This window comes from Folsomia candida, unplaced genomic scaffold (genome assembly GCF_002217175.1).
Source record: "Folsomia candida strain VU population unplaced genomic scaffold, ASM221717v1 Fcan01_Sc010, whole genome shotgun sequence".
NCBI classification, from domain to species: Eukaryota; Metazoa; Arthropoda; class Collembola; order Entomobryomorpha; family Isotomidae; genus Folsomia; species Folsomia candida.
The window spans coordinates 1,083,850-1,106,252 of record NW_019091202.1 but is presented as its reverse complement, the minus strand read 5'-3'; the positions used below and the strand labels follow the sequence as shown (position 1 = coordinate 1,106,252).

At 37.1% G+C, this 22,403-nt stretch overlaps 1 protein-coding gene across 1 annotated transcript; it reads left to right on the top strand.

The window, feature by feature from the left end:
- Window positions 1-2,517: 2,517 nt before the first annotated feature.
- Window positions 2,518-5,999, top strand: LOC118436869 (putative diacyglycerol O-acyltransferase Rv1760). Its single transcript, XM_035855513.1, has 3 exons — window positions 2,518-2,865; window positions 3,077-3,792; window positions 5,258-5,999. The coding sequence occupies exons 1-3, from the start codon at window positions 2,542-2,544 to the stop codon at window positions 5,700-5,702; spliced, it is 1,485 nt and encodes a 494-aa protein (XP_035711406.1). The 5' UTR covers window positions 2,518-2,541; the 3' UTR covers window positions 5,703-5,999.
- Window positions 6,000-22,403: the final 16,404 nt, after the last annotated feature.

Sequence of the window (22,403 nt, the reverse complement as noted above, 5' to 3'; positions counted from 1 at the left end):
AAAAAAAAAATTTGTAAAATTTGGGGGTGTAACCAAGTCAAAATTCAATTTTTGGAACTTTGGGGGTGTAGCCAAGTCAAAATTCAATTTTGGAAACGTTGGGGGTGTAACCAAGTCAAAATTCAATTTTAGAAAATTCGGGGTGTAACCACGTTGAAATGCAATCTTTGAAACTTTGGGGGTGTAACCACGTCAAAATGCAATTTTTGCTTGAAGAACCACACCCCCTGAATGTTTTGGTTTTAAAATTTTGAATGTATCGTCGAATATGGATCATCGAGATGAGAAAAAGGATATATTGCTTGCCATGTTTTATTTATTGCAAATTAGGCGCCGAGAACCGCACCCACAAAGGGTGTGGTTTTTAAATTTTTAATAATCTTTAGGAATTGCGTCACCGAGGTGAAGAAATAAATACGTCAGCATTTAATTCACCTTACGCTAGGTGCCGAGAACCACACCCCCTGAGGGTGTGGTTTTTAAATTTTGAATTGTTTTTCATTACTTGCCTGCGGGGGCCAATAAGTTCAAATTTCCCTTGATAGGACAATTTTGAACAAGTAATTACTCTTTATAATTTTAAAAGTGCACTTACGTCTTTTTACTAGTTTTTTTTTGTGCACTTACGTCTTTTTAAAATTAAACATCCACTGCACTTACGTGGTTTTAAAATTAAACATCGAGTGCACTTACATGGTTTTAAAATTAAGCATCGAATGCACTTACGTCTTTTTAGAATTAGTGCGACGATATGTATGTACTTACCTCGGGCAAATTGGAAATTAAGTTGCGCATTCCGGTAGAAGTTTCCATTTTGAAGTATATGCACTTTGGTAAGATTTTATCCAACGCTTAAAGTAGAATTGTCCAATTAATTTAACCTTTCCTAAGGACTGGAATTAATGTAAATTTAAATTGTTAACCCTTTTCTATAGAATTTTATATAAGTAGACCCGTGAATTAACTCAGGTAGTGACTCTTCCGAGGGTATGATGGGACTGGTTCCTTTACCATTTCTGTTCATACTTCATATGAAGGGTAGCGACTAAAATTACTATATATGTAAATAGTTTTCGGCATGTTGGGATTATCCATTACTAAACAAAATTGTGTGAACAGGCTTAAAAAAGGGTTTTTGTGTATCTATTTATATATGAACACTAAAAATAACTTCGACTTCACATTAACTGATCATCCCAATGTTAAATACGTGCATGCATACCCAGTACGAACTGCTCGTTAAGTGTAAAAACCAAGCTATCACCTACCCGGAGTATAGTGTCTTTACGAATATTTAATTGTGCCTTGCTCGTTGGAATTAAAGAAAGTGACTAAGTGAATATACGATTATTTTATCTACTTAAACTAGATTTTATTTAAATCAATTAAACGATGGTCAACACAATTCAGAGCTCTGCAACAACACGAGTTGATTGATGACTTACTTTAATTATAAATTGATCGTGGGCAACAAAAAAGAACTAACAATTCATAAATTTGACTGCCTACCACGACGACTAAATCCAAAATGTCTGACTTTGACAACGACTAAAACTCGACTGTGTAGAATTCTTCTACCTACTTACTTACTACGACTTAACAAAGAGCGACGCGCACTCAAAATCCCACTCTGACGTCACCATGGCAACCACCACCACGTCACGGGGCAATCTTACACGCATATTCAACAATTTACAAAAATACATAAAACAATTTCATAAATACATCATTTTACATTTAACATTAAGAAACATCCAGACAAAAAAAACTGAAATGCATATTTGTCGGGTTAGTTGTCATATTTGTCAGCCAATATGCATATCGCTACATAAATGTCGGCTACATATTTGTCGTGTCACTCAGAGTTTGTTTATAAGTACATAGATCTGTAGGTATAGCCTAAAAGCTAATTTAGAAATATTTAGAAAGATTTTTTTCTTTATTGCTTGGAAAGAATTTCAGCAGTCACAATCTCTCCTTATTAGATTTTTCAAGCACTCGCAATGAATGAGCTAGATAAGATATATCATAGCTAACGAGTATACATACATACAGACATTTGCAGCACCATTCATAAGCACTTACAAGTTTGCATGTGACACTCAGGAATTTATTTAGATATTTATGTACTATTCAAATTAAACGACAAATTTTTACTGATTTTAGTTAGCAATGTACTAACAAACTTTGGAAATAAATTATTCTGGTTTAAAACTATTTATTTATATGTATGTATTTAGTTCATTAAAACTACACATATGTATTTGCATACATATTTACATACATATTTATGTATATATTGGGTCTCTCCTTTACATTTCTTTCACACGTGCAAAATCTGAAGTAATCTGAATCTGTAACTCGACCCAATTGACATACATTGATTCTTTTCCTGACTTGATACACTGAGCTGGGGTCAGTTAACGGATAACCTTTCATACATTCAAAACATTTATTAATAACGTCACGTATGGAAGTAAATCCAGTAAAAAAATTGTTTTTCCTACTTTCGTCCAGTTCTCCTCGGTCACTTCTCATTGAATGTACATCTCTCCAAGACTTCTTAAAATGTCGTTAAATTTTAAGGAAATTTTCTCAATCGTCTCCTCCATTTTTATAACCTTCACGATTCTCCCAGTTTCCTTGATTTTCGTAATTTTTCCACTCGCAATCTACAGAAAAATTGTGATCTGGCTATCTTCTTGGAACAAGGAATTGTCCGGACCCTTAAGTCTCAACGATTGTGCGTGGGCCTGGGACGATGTGTACAATCGGCCACTTGCTGGAATTGTGTTCGTCATTTATTTGAAGGGAACGCACTCTTTTAGCGACCTTGTGGCCAGGATTGAGAAGGCGTCTGGAAAGGTGCGCACATACATATTTATTTATCTGGCAAACGCAATTTAACAAAGGCCACAAAATGCGCAAAATATTTCCGGCACACATTCTTGGAGATTTATAATTTGGCACCTAACGTCTTCAAATTTATAACAACTTTTTAAAATTTACAAAGTATGTATGTTCATATTAATTAGCGAATTTTTAATTTTGCCAAAAATCCGTTACCTTTTCTTAGGATCCTAAATTCACCTGCAGCCTAACGCGCTGGATGAACGTCCCTTTTTGGAAGAAATGTGACAATTTCAACCTTCACAATCACATCAAACTCAACACAGAATCTGATCCCGCCATCCTTGCTGAATTTATAAATTCCCAAGTAACCAAAAGTTTTCTGGCGGGCCAACCCTTATGGGAATGTATTTCCCTGCCGAACTACACCCCCGCCGAGCACGGCACCAAGTCCGCCATCATCATACGCATCCATCACTCGATCGGCGACGGGCTCTCCATGCTCTCCATTATTCGCGAATTGTGCGACCCAGATCCCGCCATGGACGCGAATGTCGCCCAAGTCTTAAAAAGTATCAGGAAAAAGTTCGAGTTAACCACGTGGCAGAAAATTTGCTACTTTTTCCAACTTATTTTCGTTACCCCGAGCGAAACGGTTTACTACATGATGAAAGGGTTAAATTCACAAAAAATCCCGCCGCCAGATTCGAACCCGCAGAAATTTGGGGTTGGAGTGACCAACACGACGGCGCGGTTCGACATCAATTTGCTGAAAAATATTTCAAAAAAGACTGGATTCAGTGTAACGGCCGTCATTCAGGCGGGACTGGCGGGGGCATTGAGAGAACTAATCGTGTCGAGGGGCGGGGATCTTGAGCGGGACGTGGTAGCATCGTACATCCTGCCAAGACTCAATCATCCCGGAACCATGGCGAATAACGTGTAAGACGTTAAATATTCAGTTAAATTCAATTAAAATAGCGACCTATTTAATTATAATCATAACTTCAGATTCTTCGAACTCACAATGGAATCATTTTTCATGTTGCACCAGAATTTTCAAAATTGTGTAAAAAATATTAAGCCAAAAATTAACAATCACGTGACACTCATATTTTCATCCAGCAGCCACTTTGAAGAAAAATATTGGCCGAAAAAGTCACGCGCGCCTTGTTTTTTGCCCCGTGTAGGAGATTGCGATAGAAATTAACTCTAAAATTTAACTTTGCAGCAAATATTTTTCTTCAAATAGGCCATCATGTGACAAGTCTGACAAGCGCCATGTGATTGCTAACTTTCGGCTTGATTTTTTGATATAACTCACTAAACAGTCTCAGTATAGTTTGAAAAAACTTTCTATTCTTACAAGGGAACCACTTCTACTGTCCAATCTCGATTTCCTTCGGAATAGCCTTAATCGACAGATCATTTAGTGAAACTAAAACTTTGTCATAGAACATGCGGTGCAAAATCGCGTTTTCGCGAAATATTTGGCGAGAGCCGCACCAAAACCTGTCGTTTTCCCTATGCTTTTAACATAGCCACCAGCCTTTCGAATGATGAAATGAACTTTATGGAATATTGAAAAATTATGTATGTACATGTCCGCGTAACTTCAGCCCGATCACGAATATGCAAAAAGTGATGCAAGCATTTCCCAATTTTTTGCAAATTGCGAAAATCGGAAAAATTTCGCAAATTGAATTCTTCGTTCCTTTAAATTCAACAAAATATACAAGTTTAACTAATGTAAAATATATTTTTTATTGCAAAATATTTGCAATAATTTGCAAAGATTGAAGTTCGCAATTTTTCAATTTTTCATTATCATTTTATAGAAACTAGAAAAGTATCATTTACATATGTACGAATCAAGGAACAGCTAATTTTTTGAACAACTAAAAAATTACGACATAAATTACAATTTTTTTGCAGTTTGCAAAAAATAAATATCGCAAATAATTTCGAAAAATGCGTAAAAATAGACTGGAATTGGTTATTTTAACTAATTTTCATGCAAAATTGCGAATTTCAATATTTGCAATTCTGGCTGAAATTACGCGGACGAGTACATATTTTTTTCAATATTCCATAAAGTTCATTTCATCATTCGAGAGGCTGGAGGCTATCTTAAAAGCATTAGGAAAATGGCAGGTTTTGGTGCAGCTCTCGCCAAATATTTCGCGAAAACGTGATTTTGCACCACATGTTCTATGACAAAGTTTTAGTTTCACTAAATTATCTATCGATTAAGGCTATTCCGAAGGAAATCGAGATGGGACAGTAGAAGTGGTTCCCTTGTTAGCAGCAGAAAGTACTGCAATTTCAAAGGGTTCCATCATTTTTATGTATGTAAGACTGCATGCAAAATATTTGCACATATCTCTTTGCCATATTTTACTTCCAGATTTTGCTTCCCGCTCCAATCCCCCATCAATTTGGAGGATCGATTTCGCCGACTTGCATGGATTTCGAAACAGTTCGACCACGTGCTCCACTCCGCCCTCCCGATCGGTCTGATGGCATCGGCCACGTGCTTCTGCCTGCTTCTGGCCTCATTTGGAGTTGATATCGGCATATCGAACGGTGGAACTTATGCGCATTCCAATGTGAACCTTAATTTGAGCAACCCGCTCAAAATGTTTGGCCATGTGATGGAAACGTTCGACCTTCTCCCGGGAATTATGGCAGCGGGAAATTCGTTGTTTATCACTACTATTTCATACAATGGGAAACTTATCATCCAGTTAACCACGGATAAGGCCGCGTTTACTGATGACATTGATTTGCAAAGATTTCTGCACAATTTTCAGGACGAATTGAACACCATGATGGAGTTAAAAATGAATTGATTTCTTTATGCAAAAGGGAAAATAATGTTACCCTTTTGAAGAGTAAAATTTAAGCATCCTGCATTTAATAGTATCCTGAATTTATTTAGAACCTTAAATTTAAGCAAACTATCACATAAATAAATCCAACTTTAACCTTCAACATAATCTTGCTTAACATATGTAAAATTCATCTTTATACTTGTCAAAATGATAACATTATATTTAAGAGTGTGTATATTTTGAGTGTTTTGAAATTGTTCGTAATTTTATGCATGAGATAATTTATGCCGAATAAATATAACTATTACAGCTTTTGACGATGTTACATACTCGTATAAATATTAACTTGGATAATTAAATAGAAAAAAATGTGCATTCAATTGAAAACATCTAGATTATAAATTAGGCATGTTCCGGGTACCGGGTAGCTACCCGGTACCCGGCTTACCCGGCACTTTTCCAACTACCCGGCGAGTACCGGGTAATTTTACTACCCGTTTTACCCGGCCGGGTACTTTAAAAATTTATTTTGCTAAATAAATGTTGAAACATATTTTTTTACTTTACTTGTGCCTAGCAAAGAATAACTGAATATATTAATTTCACTGATTAATATGCGATACGTTCGTCATTACAATTTACGAATGTTCCATATTCACGTGGCAACGCCATGAAGGAGCAATAAATTCGGGGTACTTGCCCTATTATTTTCCAGTGTAGTCCCCTGCAGGGTTAACACACTTGGTGCGCTGAGTTCAAGTCGTCTTGTCGTCTACATAAAATTTTTAATCTTACTAGTCAAAAAAGTATTCTTTCATCGCATGGTCCTGATATGCATGCATGCATTTGTCTCAATATTGGGTGCATGCATGTTCATCTCATGTTCGTTTCATGTCACCTCGTCGTGTCAACCATAAAATTGATAAAAATCAAACAAATTCAAAATATCTATTGTCTTTCATTCTATGGACAAACATATGTACGTATGTCGAATCTTTGAAGAATTTTCCTTATAAATCAAATCACCAGAAATCCTTGAGTTGTCTGAATTTTATCGATTGCGAAATCGAATTTCATTCATTGAATCCCATTGTCTCCGGCTTACTTTCATGATCATAACCATTAACCATGAAACCAGATACCATCCCCGTTGACGGGATCAAAAAGAAGTTTTTGTGTGGGTTTTGAAGGTCTATATTTGCTTGACGAAAATGGGCATCGGCTACTTTTTACTGAATGCTAAAATTCATTTTCCTTCATGTTAAACTGACCAAGTTAAGGGCAATACGTCTATGTAGGATTATCAGGACATTGATTTTAGAAAAGTACAAGTCCCGAGCTGTTTCCCAATTTTTAACTCGACCGTAGGCCATGACCAGGTCATTCACCTTTTGGTCATCTATTTCTAAAGTCACGGAAATTGGTCGTTCCCTTCGGTATCAACTTATTTTCTATAACTAGGACATTGCTTAGCCCTAGTTATGCATAGTGAAGGAGAAGAGTCAATGATTAAATAAAGGGGTCGTTGATGAAGTCCGGTTGGGGGGATCCCTTCTATTGCTATAAACTTTTATCACAGAATGCTGCTCAATTTAAGTGATTTGGTTTGTCTTTCTGTTTTTGGTCACATCTTTCGACCACCCGAATATGGAACATCCGTCCTATTTTTCCAATACATGAATACTACATGATTTTATTAAAACTTCGCTAGGTTTCTAGCTTTAAAAGCTATCGCTAACAATGGCATATTTTTTCAAGATACACCTGGATTGTTTAATGAGTTATGTGAAGCCAAAGCTTAGGAATCGCGTGACGCTTATGTTTCCGTTGAATAAAAATACTGGAGGTAAAGTTAAATTTTCGAGCTAATTTTCTCTCGATATTATCTCCACGTGGCGGAAACCAAGTCGAGCGGGTGAAATTTGCTGTCAATATGTCTTCAAATGTGCCTTAAACGGAAAGATATGCGTCACATGACTCCTACCAAGTTGGTAGTTCTTGGCTTGATGTTATAGTATAACTCGCTAGACAATCCCTGCGTACCTGGAACCATACTCCCATTGTAAGTGTTCAATTACTCATATACTTAGCATGTTCTTAGCTTGCATATGATTCGCGAATTTTAAATTACTAATTACCCGGCCGGGTACCCGGGACCCGGTAGGAATTTTGTTACAGGGTCCGGGTAACCGGGTACCGGGTAATGCTGCTACCCGGAACATGTCTATTATAAATACATGGATATTTCGGATTCAGAAGGGACGGTACATATATTACGTCATCATTTAAGTGGCGCAAGTTGCACCCACAAAAATTAGCTCCAAAAAAATGTCCAAGCCTTAACAAAATCAGATATATTTAATTGACAAACACCGTATTTTTAAGAGTCTGCGTACATACACTTACAGATACAGAGGTTATCTTATCGACTTAACTTATATAGACATTATATTTATTTTTTATGAAATAAATAATTTTATGTCATAAAAATTAACATCGAAATATTTACATACATACATGCAAATATCGTTTTAGCCATTAATTAATTTTCCATCAGCCTCAAATTTCCAAAACCCCTCGTCAAAACGTAATCCAAATTTTTATTTATTCCTTCTTAAACTTAAACAACTCGCTAAACTCCTTCGAAATTCGTCCCTCCTCATCAAAAACCCCCAAGGTCTCCCCCATCTCCTTAAACTTCTTTAGTCTCAATATTCTCACGGCTTTCATTCCCTCAGCGACCACGTGGGGAAAAACCGTGGCAATTCTCCCATAAAAATCCGGCACTTCTTCCTTCCAGCCCCACGGGGTGCAGAAATCTTCCCCATTACACCGCCACTTCATTTGCATATTTGCCACATCCCATTCGCTGCTAGGAAATTGAATATCCAAATTCCTTAAGGTGGTACACGGCTGGACACCCTCCGCCAAAAAGGTTTCACAGAGGAGAAGCATGGTCGCTTCAAAATGCAAATCGTCCCCTGGATAATGATCCGGCTGGATTAAAAATCTCCTTGGAACAGATTCCGGGACCACGCGCACAATTAACCTCTCCAAAACGGGAAATTGTTTTTCATAGTCTAACTTTACCCCGTCCCTGGCAGACTCAAACTTTAAATCAATGACCGGTCGAAACCAGTCCTTCTCGTTACTCTCAGAGACTCGTTGTTGGCGTAAAATTTCGAAAACTTTCACCCTGGGCAGAATCGGGATTGGATCGGGCCCACCAGGATTGCATCCGGAGACATGTTTTTCACCCCGGAGATGACCACGTGTTCCAGCTGTGGCGCGAGGAGGTGTAAAATTTCGCATTCCTTTTCCGGATCGTAGATCGGAAGGTTGAACTCGAGCCGCGTTACCGTAGCAAAACTTGGCGGCAGGAGGGCATTAAATTTAAAATATGAGAAGAAATACGGTCCAACTTGAGACGTTCTTAGGAAGGAAAGTGACTTGAGGTGGGGTAAATTGAGACCATCTTCTTGAATCAGCCTGCTAGGAGTGTCGATTACGGTGAGATTTTCCACGTGTCTGAACACAACCAGAATTCGGGTGGCGAGCGAGAAAATGCTGCCAAACTGGGGATCACCCGCGAAGGGGTAGAGTTTGGGAAGGTTAAGGGTCAATGTGGTCAGATTTTGGGGTATTGTGAGACTATCGGGAAACAATTCTGCCCAGTTTTCATTGGAGGAAAACATTTTTTTATCATTTGCTAAGACTACTTGAAATTCGAGAGATCTCAAGTTTTGGAAGGATTCGTAAGTCCTAACCAAACGAGACCCCACGTGGCGTGAGGAGTTATCGATGGCGAAAGTGATGCGTAATTTTGTCACCGTGGCGAAATTTATGGCGGTAAATGATTCTATTTTTGACAATAAAATCTCAGTATTCACCTCGGGCAGACAGGTTGTTATGTTGAGCTGTTTGGGGGACAGGTTCCTAAGGGGGACGAGGTCCAAAGGATCGGTGACGTTGTGGAGGAGGACATCGATCGAATTTCGTGCAAGGAGATGTGTCAGAGCTTCCTTTTCCCACGTAGAGTTGACGAGAGAGGCCGGTTCTAAGTCGGGACAGGGCAGGAATTCCATAATTTTGTAAATTATCTGAAAATCACACAATTTTAAGCTTGGAATTATTTCACGGTAGGAAATAATTATTTGCAGTTTCTTAAAAATCGTCAAGAAATCAATAAAATATGATGTACCTCGGGCAAACTGGAGATTATGCTGCGCATTTCGATAGAAGTTTCCATTTTTATGCGCACCTTGGTAAGATTTTATCCAACTCTGAAAGTAGAATATTCCAATTAACCTAACGTTTCCCAAGGACAGAAAGTAATCTAAATGTTAATGATTAACCCTTTTCTATAATATTTTAAGTAGACCCGTGAACTAACTCAGGTAGTGACTACTGTTCCGAGGGTATGATGGGACTGGTCCCTTCAATATTTGCGTATGAAGGACAGCGACTAAAATAACTAGCTTTGGGGCCAACGATATATTACGTCATCAAAAATTACCACGCAGCGTTTACTTTATGGGAAGAAATTCCATAATTTTGAAAACTGTCTGAAACGTTGGTTAAGCATGTAACAACTTCCTGTTAAGAATTACGCAAATGTTAATCAATTTTTTTTCCAAATTTTAAAAAATCGTGACGGAATCAATCTCAGGCAAGCCGGAAATTATGTTGCGCTTTCGGGTGGAAGTTTCTATTTTTACCTACGCGCCGTATCGAGTTTTCAAGGACACTTTTTCAGACTTAATGTTTCACCTTAACACAAACAATCTCGATGTATGTAAACTCTGGAATCGATTTTGACAATGTTTTAAGATGCGAGGCGTGTTGTCCTTCAGTGCGCCCTTTCGAAAGTAGACAGAAACTAGTCCTTTTGAAGGCTAGGGACTGAAAGGATTAGAATACTTGGCATTTAGAAATAATCCGCTACATATAACACAAAATGTTGGAGGGGGCCGTACATATAAAATATGTGATCGATTTTGCGGGAATGTTGAATGTTAACCACTACCCGCAGGGGTTACCTGTATACAGTCAATGGAAAAAGTATTGGCAACCCCCACGCCAGCTAAATAAAATTGGCTATCACCATGGAATGTATCATACAATTGGCATGAAAATTTGTACCCATTTAGCAAATATAATGTAGTTTTCGATTATAATCATGATTTATTAATTAAAATTAGATAAATACAGTTTTTAAATAATTTGTTGGAAAATTTGCAAAATTTACCCACAAAAAGTATTGGCAACCCTTAACTTAAAAAATCATAAATCAAAGAAACGCCAATTTTATTATGACAAACTGCTTCTAGTATTACGTAGCACCTCCCTTCGACGCAATACGAGCAAAAATACGTCGTGGAATTGATTCAACAAGTTTCTTTATAACGCTTTTCTATATGGCTGCCCACACTTCCTTCGAACTTTTGACAAGCTCGTTTTTCGAAGAGTGGTTTCCCACCAGTCCCTCTTTTCTCAATCCGGACAATCAGAATCACATCGGGAGACTGTGCAATCAACGAAAAAAGCTTAACCTTTTCGATCTCCAAAACCTTGCATCGTTAAATTGGCTACATATTTGGGGTCACTGAATTTTTGGAATATAAAATTCCTTCATAGGTCAGATTTTTATCAAATTATTTCAAATTATCGTTTAGAATGATTATTTGGACCTCATTGGTCATGATTCCATCGATAATGACCAGCTACCTACGCCACGACCTAGTCATTTAACCCCAAACCATAATCGCTCCTCTTCTGTGTTTAGCTGTCATAGGAACATATTCGTTTTTGTGAGGCTATTATGGCATCTGCCAGACTTGAACCATTCAATTGGCTCCGAATAAGTAAAATATGCTTATGTCAGACCAGCAGAACCTTTTTCATTCATTGGAAGTCTATTCAGGGTGGTATTTAGTCCATTCGAATTTATTGAGTTGGTTCGTTTTGGGGACCCTCGGACTTAAAATGTAGCTAACGTCATATTTGCTCACCTAATTAACTTACCGTAATGAAATGTGGTAGCCGATTAAGAAAATTGTTTTGCGTTATTAATTTGGCCACATGTTGCCAATACTTTTCGCGGGTAAATTTTGCAAATTTTCCAACAAATTATTTAAAAACTGTGTTGATCTAATTTTAATCAATAAAACATGACTATAATCGAAAATTACATTATATTTGCTAAAGGCCTACAAATTTTCATGCCAATTGTATAATGCATTCCAACGTTACAGCCAATTTTATTTAGCTGGCGTGGGGGTTGCCAATACTTTTTCCATTGACTGTACCCCATGTTAATAATTAACATGGGAAGAATAGGAACACTACTTGACCTCTACCTCCCCTCGAATCGATTACATTTTTTCTGCACAGTCCTTAGAAATGCGCAAGGAAAAAAGGTTTGTTGGGGACTCTAAAAATTAGTTAGGAGCAACATTACCATTAAGGCAAAAAGTCAATATGTGAAATTGAATATGAAATTTAGGTTCATTTTTACTTCCCCATTGTGCACACTTTAACAGCATAGGTATTTATAAGTATATGACTATAGCATACAGACTGTACCTAGTCTAAACTTAAAAAGTGATAGTAGAGCAGATGACTATATTATGTTAGTTTTAAGGAATTTCAAATTTCTTTTTATTCCATTGAAAAGCCAGTTAAATTTCACGTAGGAAATATGTATCAGACTTGAAAATATATTTCTCCTGTGACCATGAAAAATTCGTTACCAGAGGAGAAGCCTCTATCAAAATTACGCACGAAATTTATTGAAAAAGTGTATCATTCCCGGGTCAGAAATTTTTTTGTGACCCTGACACTTCGATATGGCTCAGAACGGACCTTTTCCTCAACTTTAATGATGATTTGGCGGTGAAATCAATTTCGGTTGGAAAATACCAACGACAAACTTAAATCGAAAATGAAGTCAGAAATAGATTTCTTCAGCCAGGTTTTCACGAATTTCGCTGCATTTTTTTCTGTGGGCCCTGCACAAAGGTCGGTGGCTTTCCACCCAATATGGACTGGTCGAGGGGGTGTTCCATCTTCATTATGACGTTAATCAAATATTTTTTTGAACTATCTCCTCTCCATAATCGAGGAAATTGGGCGGTTTTTGTTCGATTCCGCCGATTCCCGCCAAAACCATGAATGCAGCCCGATAAGATAACATTCGACCTCTTTTTCGTAATCAACTAACCCTAAGAATATTTATCATAAATTCTGCTTCTTTTTTTGTGGAAATATGGTTCCGTTTTAAAGAAATTCCTATCGGTAAATGGAAAATGTTGCTTGTTTTTTCACCGTACCGCTGGGAGAGGGAGGTCGATTTATTGACCTTAGCTTGGGTCTAGGAAATCTGTAGCGCGTAACGCTTTCTACTATAAAAGGCCTCCATCTTTGGATCATTTTTCAGTGCTCATCTCATTTCTAAAGTTGAAAGGTCATTTGTATGGCCCAAGTCTTCGGTGTCAGACGGAGATTTTGTGCTATTCTGGCGTTCAAAGCTTCGGACATCACTGTAGTCCTCCTTGACCTTGGACAACCGGAACTTTTATGTCATAAACAGTCACAGTCCATAGGGTCAATTTAATGGGTTGGACAACCAGATCGTAGTTGCCCTTGAATTTCTACCCTATATCTAGCATTGTGATTTTTTTGTCTCGCGTAAAAAGTGAAAACTTATTGTCGCGCGCGTGTGGTAAAGCTCCTCTAGCTTTTGACCTAGTGAAGTCAGTCAAATGAGGTTAACAACAATGATAGCCACTGAATGTAGGCACAAACTGTAACTTACATTTTAATTTTATGTCGACCGGGTCAAATACTACGCACCACTATCACTTCTTATGGTTAGACTAACAATGGAGGTGTCCCAACGTATGCTCCCAGATTTGGACCAAATTAGCGTCAATCGATGGCAAATATAATTAGTATGAAATTTGCAAATGGAACTATCTGCCAATGCGCAGGTTTGGCGGAGATATTTGCATAGGAAGTGGGAAAATTACGCAGCAAATTTAGAAAATAAAAAATTTGCCACCCTTGGTGGTGCGTTTTCTCCTCTTTTTATGCAAATATCTCCGCCAAACCTGCGCATTGGCAGATAGTGTCATTTGCAAATTTCATACTAATTATATTTGTGATCGATTGACGCTAATTTAGTCCAAATCTGTGAGCATACGTTGGGAGACCTCCATTGTAAGTATATATGTACATTGTACTTACTACTTGTACATACATTTGTATCCATGCTGCTTAAATATATTAAAGGATATATATTTACATATGTATGTACCGTAAAAACTCAAATAGTAGACGGGGGCTACTATTTAAAAAACCGGTGGCTGGGACCCGGCTACTATTTGAGCAAGGCTACTATTTGGGCACGGTCACTATTTGGGCACGGTCACTATTTATAAAATTATGAAAAGATGCACGGCTACTATTAGCAAACAGCTATTGTAATTTTGTTTCCTGAATCAAACTCAAATTAAATTTTAATAACAGCACCAAATTCTCCCTTAGATTCGTATTAGATGACAATTCTATAGGTTAGGCCTGCTCTTAATTTTAATAATTTTTCCGATAAGCCGAATTTCGTGTTCAATTCGATTTTGTATAACGGAGATTAAATTGAATCGTGATTTAAGTACTTAAAAGAGCTGGCTAGGAGATGTCTGCTTGTATATACATTGGAAATTGACGAACGTCTAAAATTCGAATAAGGCTACTATTTGGGCAGGTCACTATTTATAAAATTACGAAAAAAGGCAGGGCTACTATTTGGGCACGGCTACTATTTGAGCATGAGCTACTATTTGAGTTTTTACGGTATGTACGCCTTCAAAGTATGTACATGTCTACTTAACTATGTACATATGTACATATGAAAGTAAGCTCAAAACCCGACTTGTACCGAAGGTTGGCACACCATCTCTTTGTTAGTAAAATCGTAAGAATGTATATGTATGTACATATGCAGCCGATGAATAACTAAGATGATTGAGCACTACTCTATCTTCTTAAGGCGGTGCTGAATTTCTTGGAAACAATTCAGATAACACGTGTCTCTACTTATTATTCAACTCTTGAAACTATTAATTCTACTACACGTATATTTATATGTACATAGATACTTCACTAAATACTCGGCTAGAAGTGAACTAGATTAATTACAAAAGGCAATACAAAAAAAATATACGCTTAGTATTTGTAAATAGGTGAAATATATACTCGACCGTTTTCTCAAATCCTGAATTGTTCCCTAGATTTACTTCTTTAGAGTATGTCAAGTCCATCCAATCTTCCAAACCTGCTCGAGTGCACCAACTGTTTGGATGTGCCAGCCTATATAGTATGAAATTTGCAGATGGCACTATCTGCCAAACATCAGTTTAGCGGAGATGTTTGCGTAAAAGTTGACAAATTTTACACTTTCCAAATTTACCTCTTTGCATTTTATCCTCTTCGGATGCAATTTTCTCTGCTAAACGTGCCCATTGGCAGATACTGTCATTTTTGGAAAATTTCATGCTAATTATACTTGTGATCTATTTACACTAACTTGGTCCAAATCTGTGAGAATACCTAGGGAGACCTCAATTGTCAGTTGAACTCCGGAAGACTCTGTTCCATGATTACTGCATAATGCAGTCTGCATTTTGTAGCATTTTTTAGAATGGTGTGATCCATTTATTTACATAATGAAAATATGGCTTCAATAATTAATATAATTTAATAATCTATAGGTGAATATGCATGAGTACCCCTAGCAGGTCGAGGACATATGTACATAGTATGTACATATGTCCTCGACTAGTGTAAGTACTTACTACATACTGTAAATAATTTGGAGACAAATCGTCACCCGACGGAGGGATTTTAGTGCTCTATTTTTGGGTAACGATTTACGAGAGGTTTTATCACAAGGGGGAGATGAGTCCCCCACTCGTGTATCAAACACACGTGACGTCGTAATTTAAAAAAATAAACATTGTTATCTGACAATAAGATCGTTTTTTACATGTCAATATTGAATTTCTTAAATGACGACGTCAAGTGTGCTTGATACACGAGTTTTTGGTTTATCTCCCCCTAGTGACAAACGTAGGACCAAAAAACAGAACACTACATATAGTACCTCCGTAGGGTGACGATTTGTCCCAAAATTATTTAGAGTGTACGCACTTATGCATGTACATGCATATGTATGCATAACCGGTTGCGACATATAGACAAACATAATTCATATAAATACGTAGGTGTTTTATTATTAATTTTCAAAAGGTATGTTCCGCACTGTTTCTGACCAAAATTGTGATGAAATAACAAACTTCAAATACATTTAGGAGGCTGTGATTTTTTTCAACTCTGTGGGTTAACATAAACACTAGCAATAAATCGGCAAACTTTACCTCGACGGAAAAAATGCTAGATTTGCAAATTAAATATCGTAGTGTGATTTAATTTTTAATGCTGGATGGGCAATACGTGTCGCAGATTTATGGTTGAATGCTTAAAATGTACAATGAAAACTGCCCAACACAAAACACAAATTCAATTGGGTCAATAATTTTTAATTATGGCGAAACGAGGTCTCGGGCAAAAAGTCGCAAAGACGCTCAAAATCCGCTTCTTCCACAGAAAGGCTCCGGAAACTAGAGGAACCAATAATGAGAGATCCGCGATTGAAACTGTCCTATATAGCAGATGAGATGGGTGTTCCAAAACCAGCAATTTGTTCCATGTTAACTGAAGACTTAGGTATGAAAATGGTTTCCGCCCGTTGGGTACCAAAATTGCTTCCAGCATCTCAAAAACAGGATCGAGTCGACTTTTGCAATGCCAATTTTAACCTATTAAATGAAAACTGGAACCTGCTCAATATTTTATTAGCTGCATATGGTACTTGGGTTTACTATTATGACCCGGTGACCAAATAATAATTCCCTCATTGGAAGCACGAGGGGTTGCCACCGCCCGTGAATTGAAAAGTGCAAAAATCTGACAAAAAAATTGATGACCATTTTCAAGGATACCAAAGGTCCCCTCCTTATAAAATTTATTGCTGGTAATACTGCAATAAATGGGGCCGTGTATGCTGGAACCCCGAAGGAGCTGCGTCCTCCGGTTGAAAAGAAACGTGGGGTCAAAATAAAGAGTTGGCCTTTTTTTAGACGACAACGCGCCACCTCATACCTGGCTTTTTGCGAGGGTTAGTGCAGACGAAAATCGCTTTACCTGCACAAACCACGCCCCGTGCAGTCCAGACTTGTCCCTTAGTGATTATTATTCGTTTCGAAACTAAAAGAAAAACATCAGAAGAAAACGGTTCTCGGATGATAATGAAATCAAGTCGTAAATTTTGGCATATTTTCGAGGTAAATTTTAATGAGTTATTGCTAGTGTTAATGTTAACCTACAGAACTGAAAAAAATCACAGCATCCTAAAAGTATTTGAAGTTTGTTATTTCATCAAAAGTTTGGTCAGAAACAGTGCGGAACATACCTTTTGAAAATTAATAATAAAACACCCACGTATAACCGTGTCCGTCCCGGGAAAAAGGGTACCCACAGATAAAGACCCTTAGATAAAGATCCTTAGGTTGGGGATACACACAGAATTGGGCAAGTGTACCAGTCCTATATGTACAAAGAAGGATATAAAAAGTGCATAGATACATACATACGAGGAGACTGTGCAGAAATCATGCGATCGATTTGACTGGTGAGTGGTATCCTTCCTAAGGATGGAGTTTGTCCGTGTCAAGCGAATATATGTCATATTTGTCAATTTGACCGTCCAATATGTCACGGTTTCAATATGTCAGACATTTATGACAAATATGACGGACAAATTGGACAAATTGGACAAATATGACATTTTGTCTCAGTATTCCCCAGTTATGGCAGAATTTGTAATTGAGTCTATTGGAATGCCCTATTGTCAAGAAACTAAACGTTCGTACATAAATTTATTTAATTTTATTAATTAAGCTAGGAACAATTTTAAAATCCTACGGAGTTCGTAAAGTAAGATATTGCGGGTTTTAAGGCAAGAGTTGTCTAAATTGTCAAATAAGGGTACTGCAGCAAAAATAATCGAGATAATAACCCTTAATTAGTTGATTGAATTAATTTACCTATGATATTACTTATCAATTGTTTCTAACTTTACCAATTACCATTTTATCAATGATATCCTTGCTGGATATAAGTAACTGTTTACATCAGCAGCCAAATGTTTGCATTAATATTTCCTATGTGGGGTCAGTAGGAGAGACCTTCTACTTGCCCCTCTCAGATATTGATGCCCTTTGAATATTTGATATCCCTGATAGAATGTAGGATGGCCACGTTTGAGTCCGCCACACCTCCTTAATGTGACCAAAGCTACAGAAGTTACCAACTTCAAATATTCACCAAAAATCCAATTTTGCTCGGATGTTGATAAAATTTACATTTTTGTTATCTCAGATACTTATGTGATCATATCCAGTAGATATCTCACCTTTTTTGAATTTTTTTAAATTTTGGGACATCCCACAGCATTATTTAAAAAAGTTTAAAATTTCAACAAAGTTAAGACATCTACCGGATATGATTACACAAGTACCAGGGATCACAAAAATGTAAAACTTATCAACATACGAGAAAAATTAGATTTTTGGTGGATATTTTAAGCTGGTAACTTCTATAGGTTTCATAATTATGAGGGGGTGTGGCGCATGCAAATGTGTCCATGGCATCAATCCACTTTAGGGTTATCATGCATTCGCCTAGGGTTACCACATGTGCAAAATGCATCGGATTTGAGAGGGGCATGTAAAGATCTCTTTTCCTCAGCATTGCGAGTTGCTATTTTGATTTGGAAATTTTGTGTAAATCAAGTCAAAGTAAATGCTCCCAGTAGGTATAAGAATCTCACACTGCTTGAGTCGAGCAAGGAAATGAAATTTTTATGTTTTGATTAATAAATTTTAATATATAATAATAAATAAATTTAATTTAGTCAATTTCACTGACAAATGTTCATTTGAGAAGTTCAATTTGTCATAAATGTCCAATTTGTCCAAGATTTAAATGTCAGACAAATTGGACATTTATGACATTTTGAATTTGTCATATTTGTCATATATGTCATATTTGTCACAAATTTTAAATGTCTGACAAATTGGACATTTATGACATGTCAATATGTCAATTTGTCAATGACATGTCATGACGGCACATCCCTAATCCTTCCCATATTAATTATTACATAACATGAGGGGTATCGGCTACTCCGTGGCCTAGGGGTTAAAATTCCCGCAATCAATACATCATCACATGCTTTATGTATGGCCCCATTCGAAGGGTTGTACATTTTGTATTGTTGTGTTCCTGTTTCTTGGCGGATTTCTTGGAAGACAACATCAACCGAATTAACTGAACCGTTGAAATTTATAGTTATTACGTTTCGCGTATTTCAGTATTCCGTGTTCAGCTGGAAGTGAATTATCTAAATTACAAACATATTACAGGCACATATCTGTATAGATATTTACGTATGGATTTATGAAAGTCGTTTAAAGTAAGGATGATCCTATCAAGGAATGTAAGGTTGGTTAAACACATGGAAATATTTATAATCACCATTTTCTTTCAATCGTTTTTACACTAAGAAAAAATCTGGCGTGGTCAGGAAGGCATTGATATCTCGGTGTGGGGACGTTCGTAAACTTCGTATATGTTGGTGGTCAGCCCCAAATGATATCGTGCTTATGTGACGCAGGTTAAAAAGGGGTAGGTACATATATAGGTGTCCAAAAAGCACAAAATTTGTGTTATGAAGGTAACGAACGCCCCTTATTAAAATGATGCCGGTCTGTAAAAGTTTGATACCGATATGGTAAAACTTGAATTCTGAGATATTCCTGCAAGGAACTGTTTATCAACTATTCCTTGGGAGAGTTATACATAAATACATGATAACCCCTTGGTATTACTTATTTTAACACAGGATTTCTAAGAGTGTACTAAAATCCTGGAAATAAAATTTCTTAATAAATTGTTGTCCGTGGTATTTACATCATGGCAAAGTCTACCGAACCCAGTCTTCCGAACCTGCTCGAGTGCACCATCTGTCTGGACGTGCCGGCCTCGCGGATCCACAATTGTGCGAATGGGCACATTATTTGTGGCGTTTGTGTGGAGAAAGTTGCTAAATGTGGGCTCTGTCAGTCCACCAAGTTGCAAGTTTCCATCCTCGGAGAAAGACTGTCCCGACAGGTTGGTGTCCATACATAGATTTCCCAACGAACAAATAATATCGGCCGTTCATAAATTACATAACGCAAAAGGGTGGTTGGGAGGGTCTAAGCTACAATGCTATCGTATTTGCACATGTTAAAGGGGGATATGGGTCCAGAAAATCACGATGGTTACGTTACATAATTCATGGACGGCCCCCTAATAAAATTACATATTTTCAGCTCGACTTTAAACTCAAGTATCCATACTACGATGTCGGCTGTCAACAAGTTATTGCCGAAGCGGATCATACAACGCATAAGGAAAGTTGCGAATACCGGTATAGCAAAAATTTAGTATTATATATTTATCAACATTGGCAAGATCAACAAATTTTTAATAATTCTTCCGCTCTGGAGCTTATTTTTAAATTCTGGACGACTAATTTGTACACGATTTCAAAATTAATATGCAGTGAAGTTCTCAAAATTTGTTTAGGTCAAATGGTCACAGTTCATCATTGCTCGCTGACAATGATATAATTGTGCATATGTAGGAATGAGAAATAACGGTATAGTGCAAAAATTTGGTGACCCCGGTCTCCATCGAAGGAAACATTTCCCGGTATAGCCCCAGACGTACTCCTTTGTACTACGCGACCACCATATCAATGCACCCGTCAAATCTCACTCATACTTCTCTTCCCCACACATATTAATTCCACTGTTTAACTGAAAATCGAAAATTTTAAACAAAATCAAGTCACGGAAAAGTCATCCAACATTTCGGATTTTTTACTTCATATTAATTTTGAATGAATGGTACTTGATTAATAGAATGCAGGTGAGTTTCTGAAACCAGTTTCAATTTTTCTGAAAGCTCGAGATTTCCTTCGAAAATATCAAAATTTGGTGTTCATTTTTTTTAATAAATCGTAACCACCTGCTCTATAAACTTGTCGGTCAGAATTTTAAAATAAATCCATATAACCAAGATATACATAATTTCAAATACATATTTTGATCCTGACGATTTTGAGTTCTACATATGTATGTACATACATCAAATAATTTTTTGAATTAAAAACTATAACTTTTCAATTTATCAGTGATATTTCCTGCACGCAATGGACAACTAAGAAATGTGACGGAGCAAAATTTTCTATGAAGGACTATCTCCCGCATTTACGAGACCATCACGATAGGCCCTTGAGATCAAGCGGAGTTTGCCAATTTGAATGCAAAGGTGGAAAAGTTAAAGGTAAATATTTAATGGAACGTGCCGTGGTGTCAAGCTAGTGCGGAGACAATGTATCAAGTAAAGTGAACGAATTTCTGTCAACCTGACTTTTCCTTAAGGTGTCATTGTATTTGTGACGATTTTATTTGGTTAGAGCTACATAACTGGTTTATCATCATAGATAATTCAACCTAATGCATATTTTACGAAGACTGCTCATCGCTTTATGTAAGAAATCCAATATGGTCGGGATTCGCCACCCCGGATTTTTGCCGGTTTTCGGAGTATCAAATCTCTGGAAAAACCCTAATGCTTCATGGAGTTTTGGCGGGTTTTCATAGGGTTTTCCGGGTGTTTTGCAAGATTTTGAGGCAGATTGAAACAAAATCCGTTAAACTACAAATTGGATCAATACTTAATAAATTGTCGGATTCATAACGAAATTTTGATCAATTTTCACAATTTTTCGAATTTTGGTTCAATCTGCTCCAAAATTCAAAGATAATCTTTACAAAAAAACGCAAAAACCTACAAAAACCCCAAAACTACCGGAAAAACCCGTGGGGTTAGATTTTTCTAGAATCGGAGTTTTCCAACCCAGCTTATGGTTCAAACATATCTAAATATTCATACATACAATATTTAAATACAAACATATTTCCTCCCATAACGCGCTTGACACCTTGGTAAGTTCCCTTATGAATCCAGTTACCATTTTATCCATAAAACCTCATGCACCCGCAAATCCAGGTGGAACGGCATGGCCATTTCGCATCTTGAAAAAACAGAGCAAAAATTTCCTACTACATAGCCACACAAATCGAGATCAATCCGTCTACGTCTGGACGACCATGCTGGGTGGAAGGAAAGAAGCGGAAAAGTATCAGTATGAATACACAATAACTAAAACGATTCCAGAAGGGAGGGAGGTAAATGAATATGTGCATATGCATAATTGGGACACACACAACCAAGACGAAGAGCACAAGCGACACGGAAAGTCTCATTTGGGAGTAGCGTCCCAAGTTGTAGCAAAGGGACGGCATTTAGCCACGCCCCCACATGCGGCTGTGTACATACATATCATAAGTACATATGTGTGCAAGTACAAATGTTTATGTACCTGGCATCATTCAATCATTATTTAAGATATTTACATACAATGGTTTACATACATAACGAGATACATAGCACAGATACATTATACACATTACATACATTATTAGA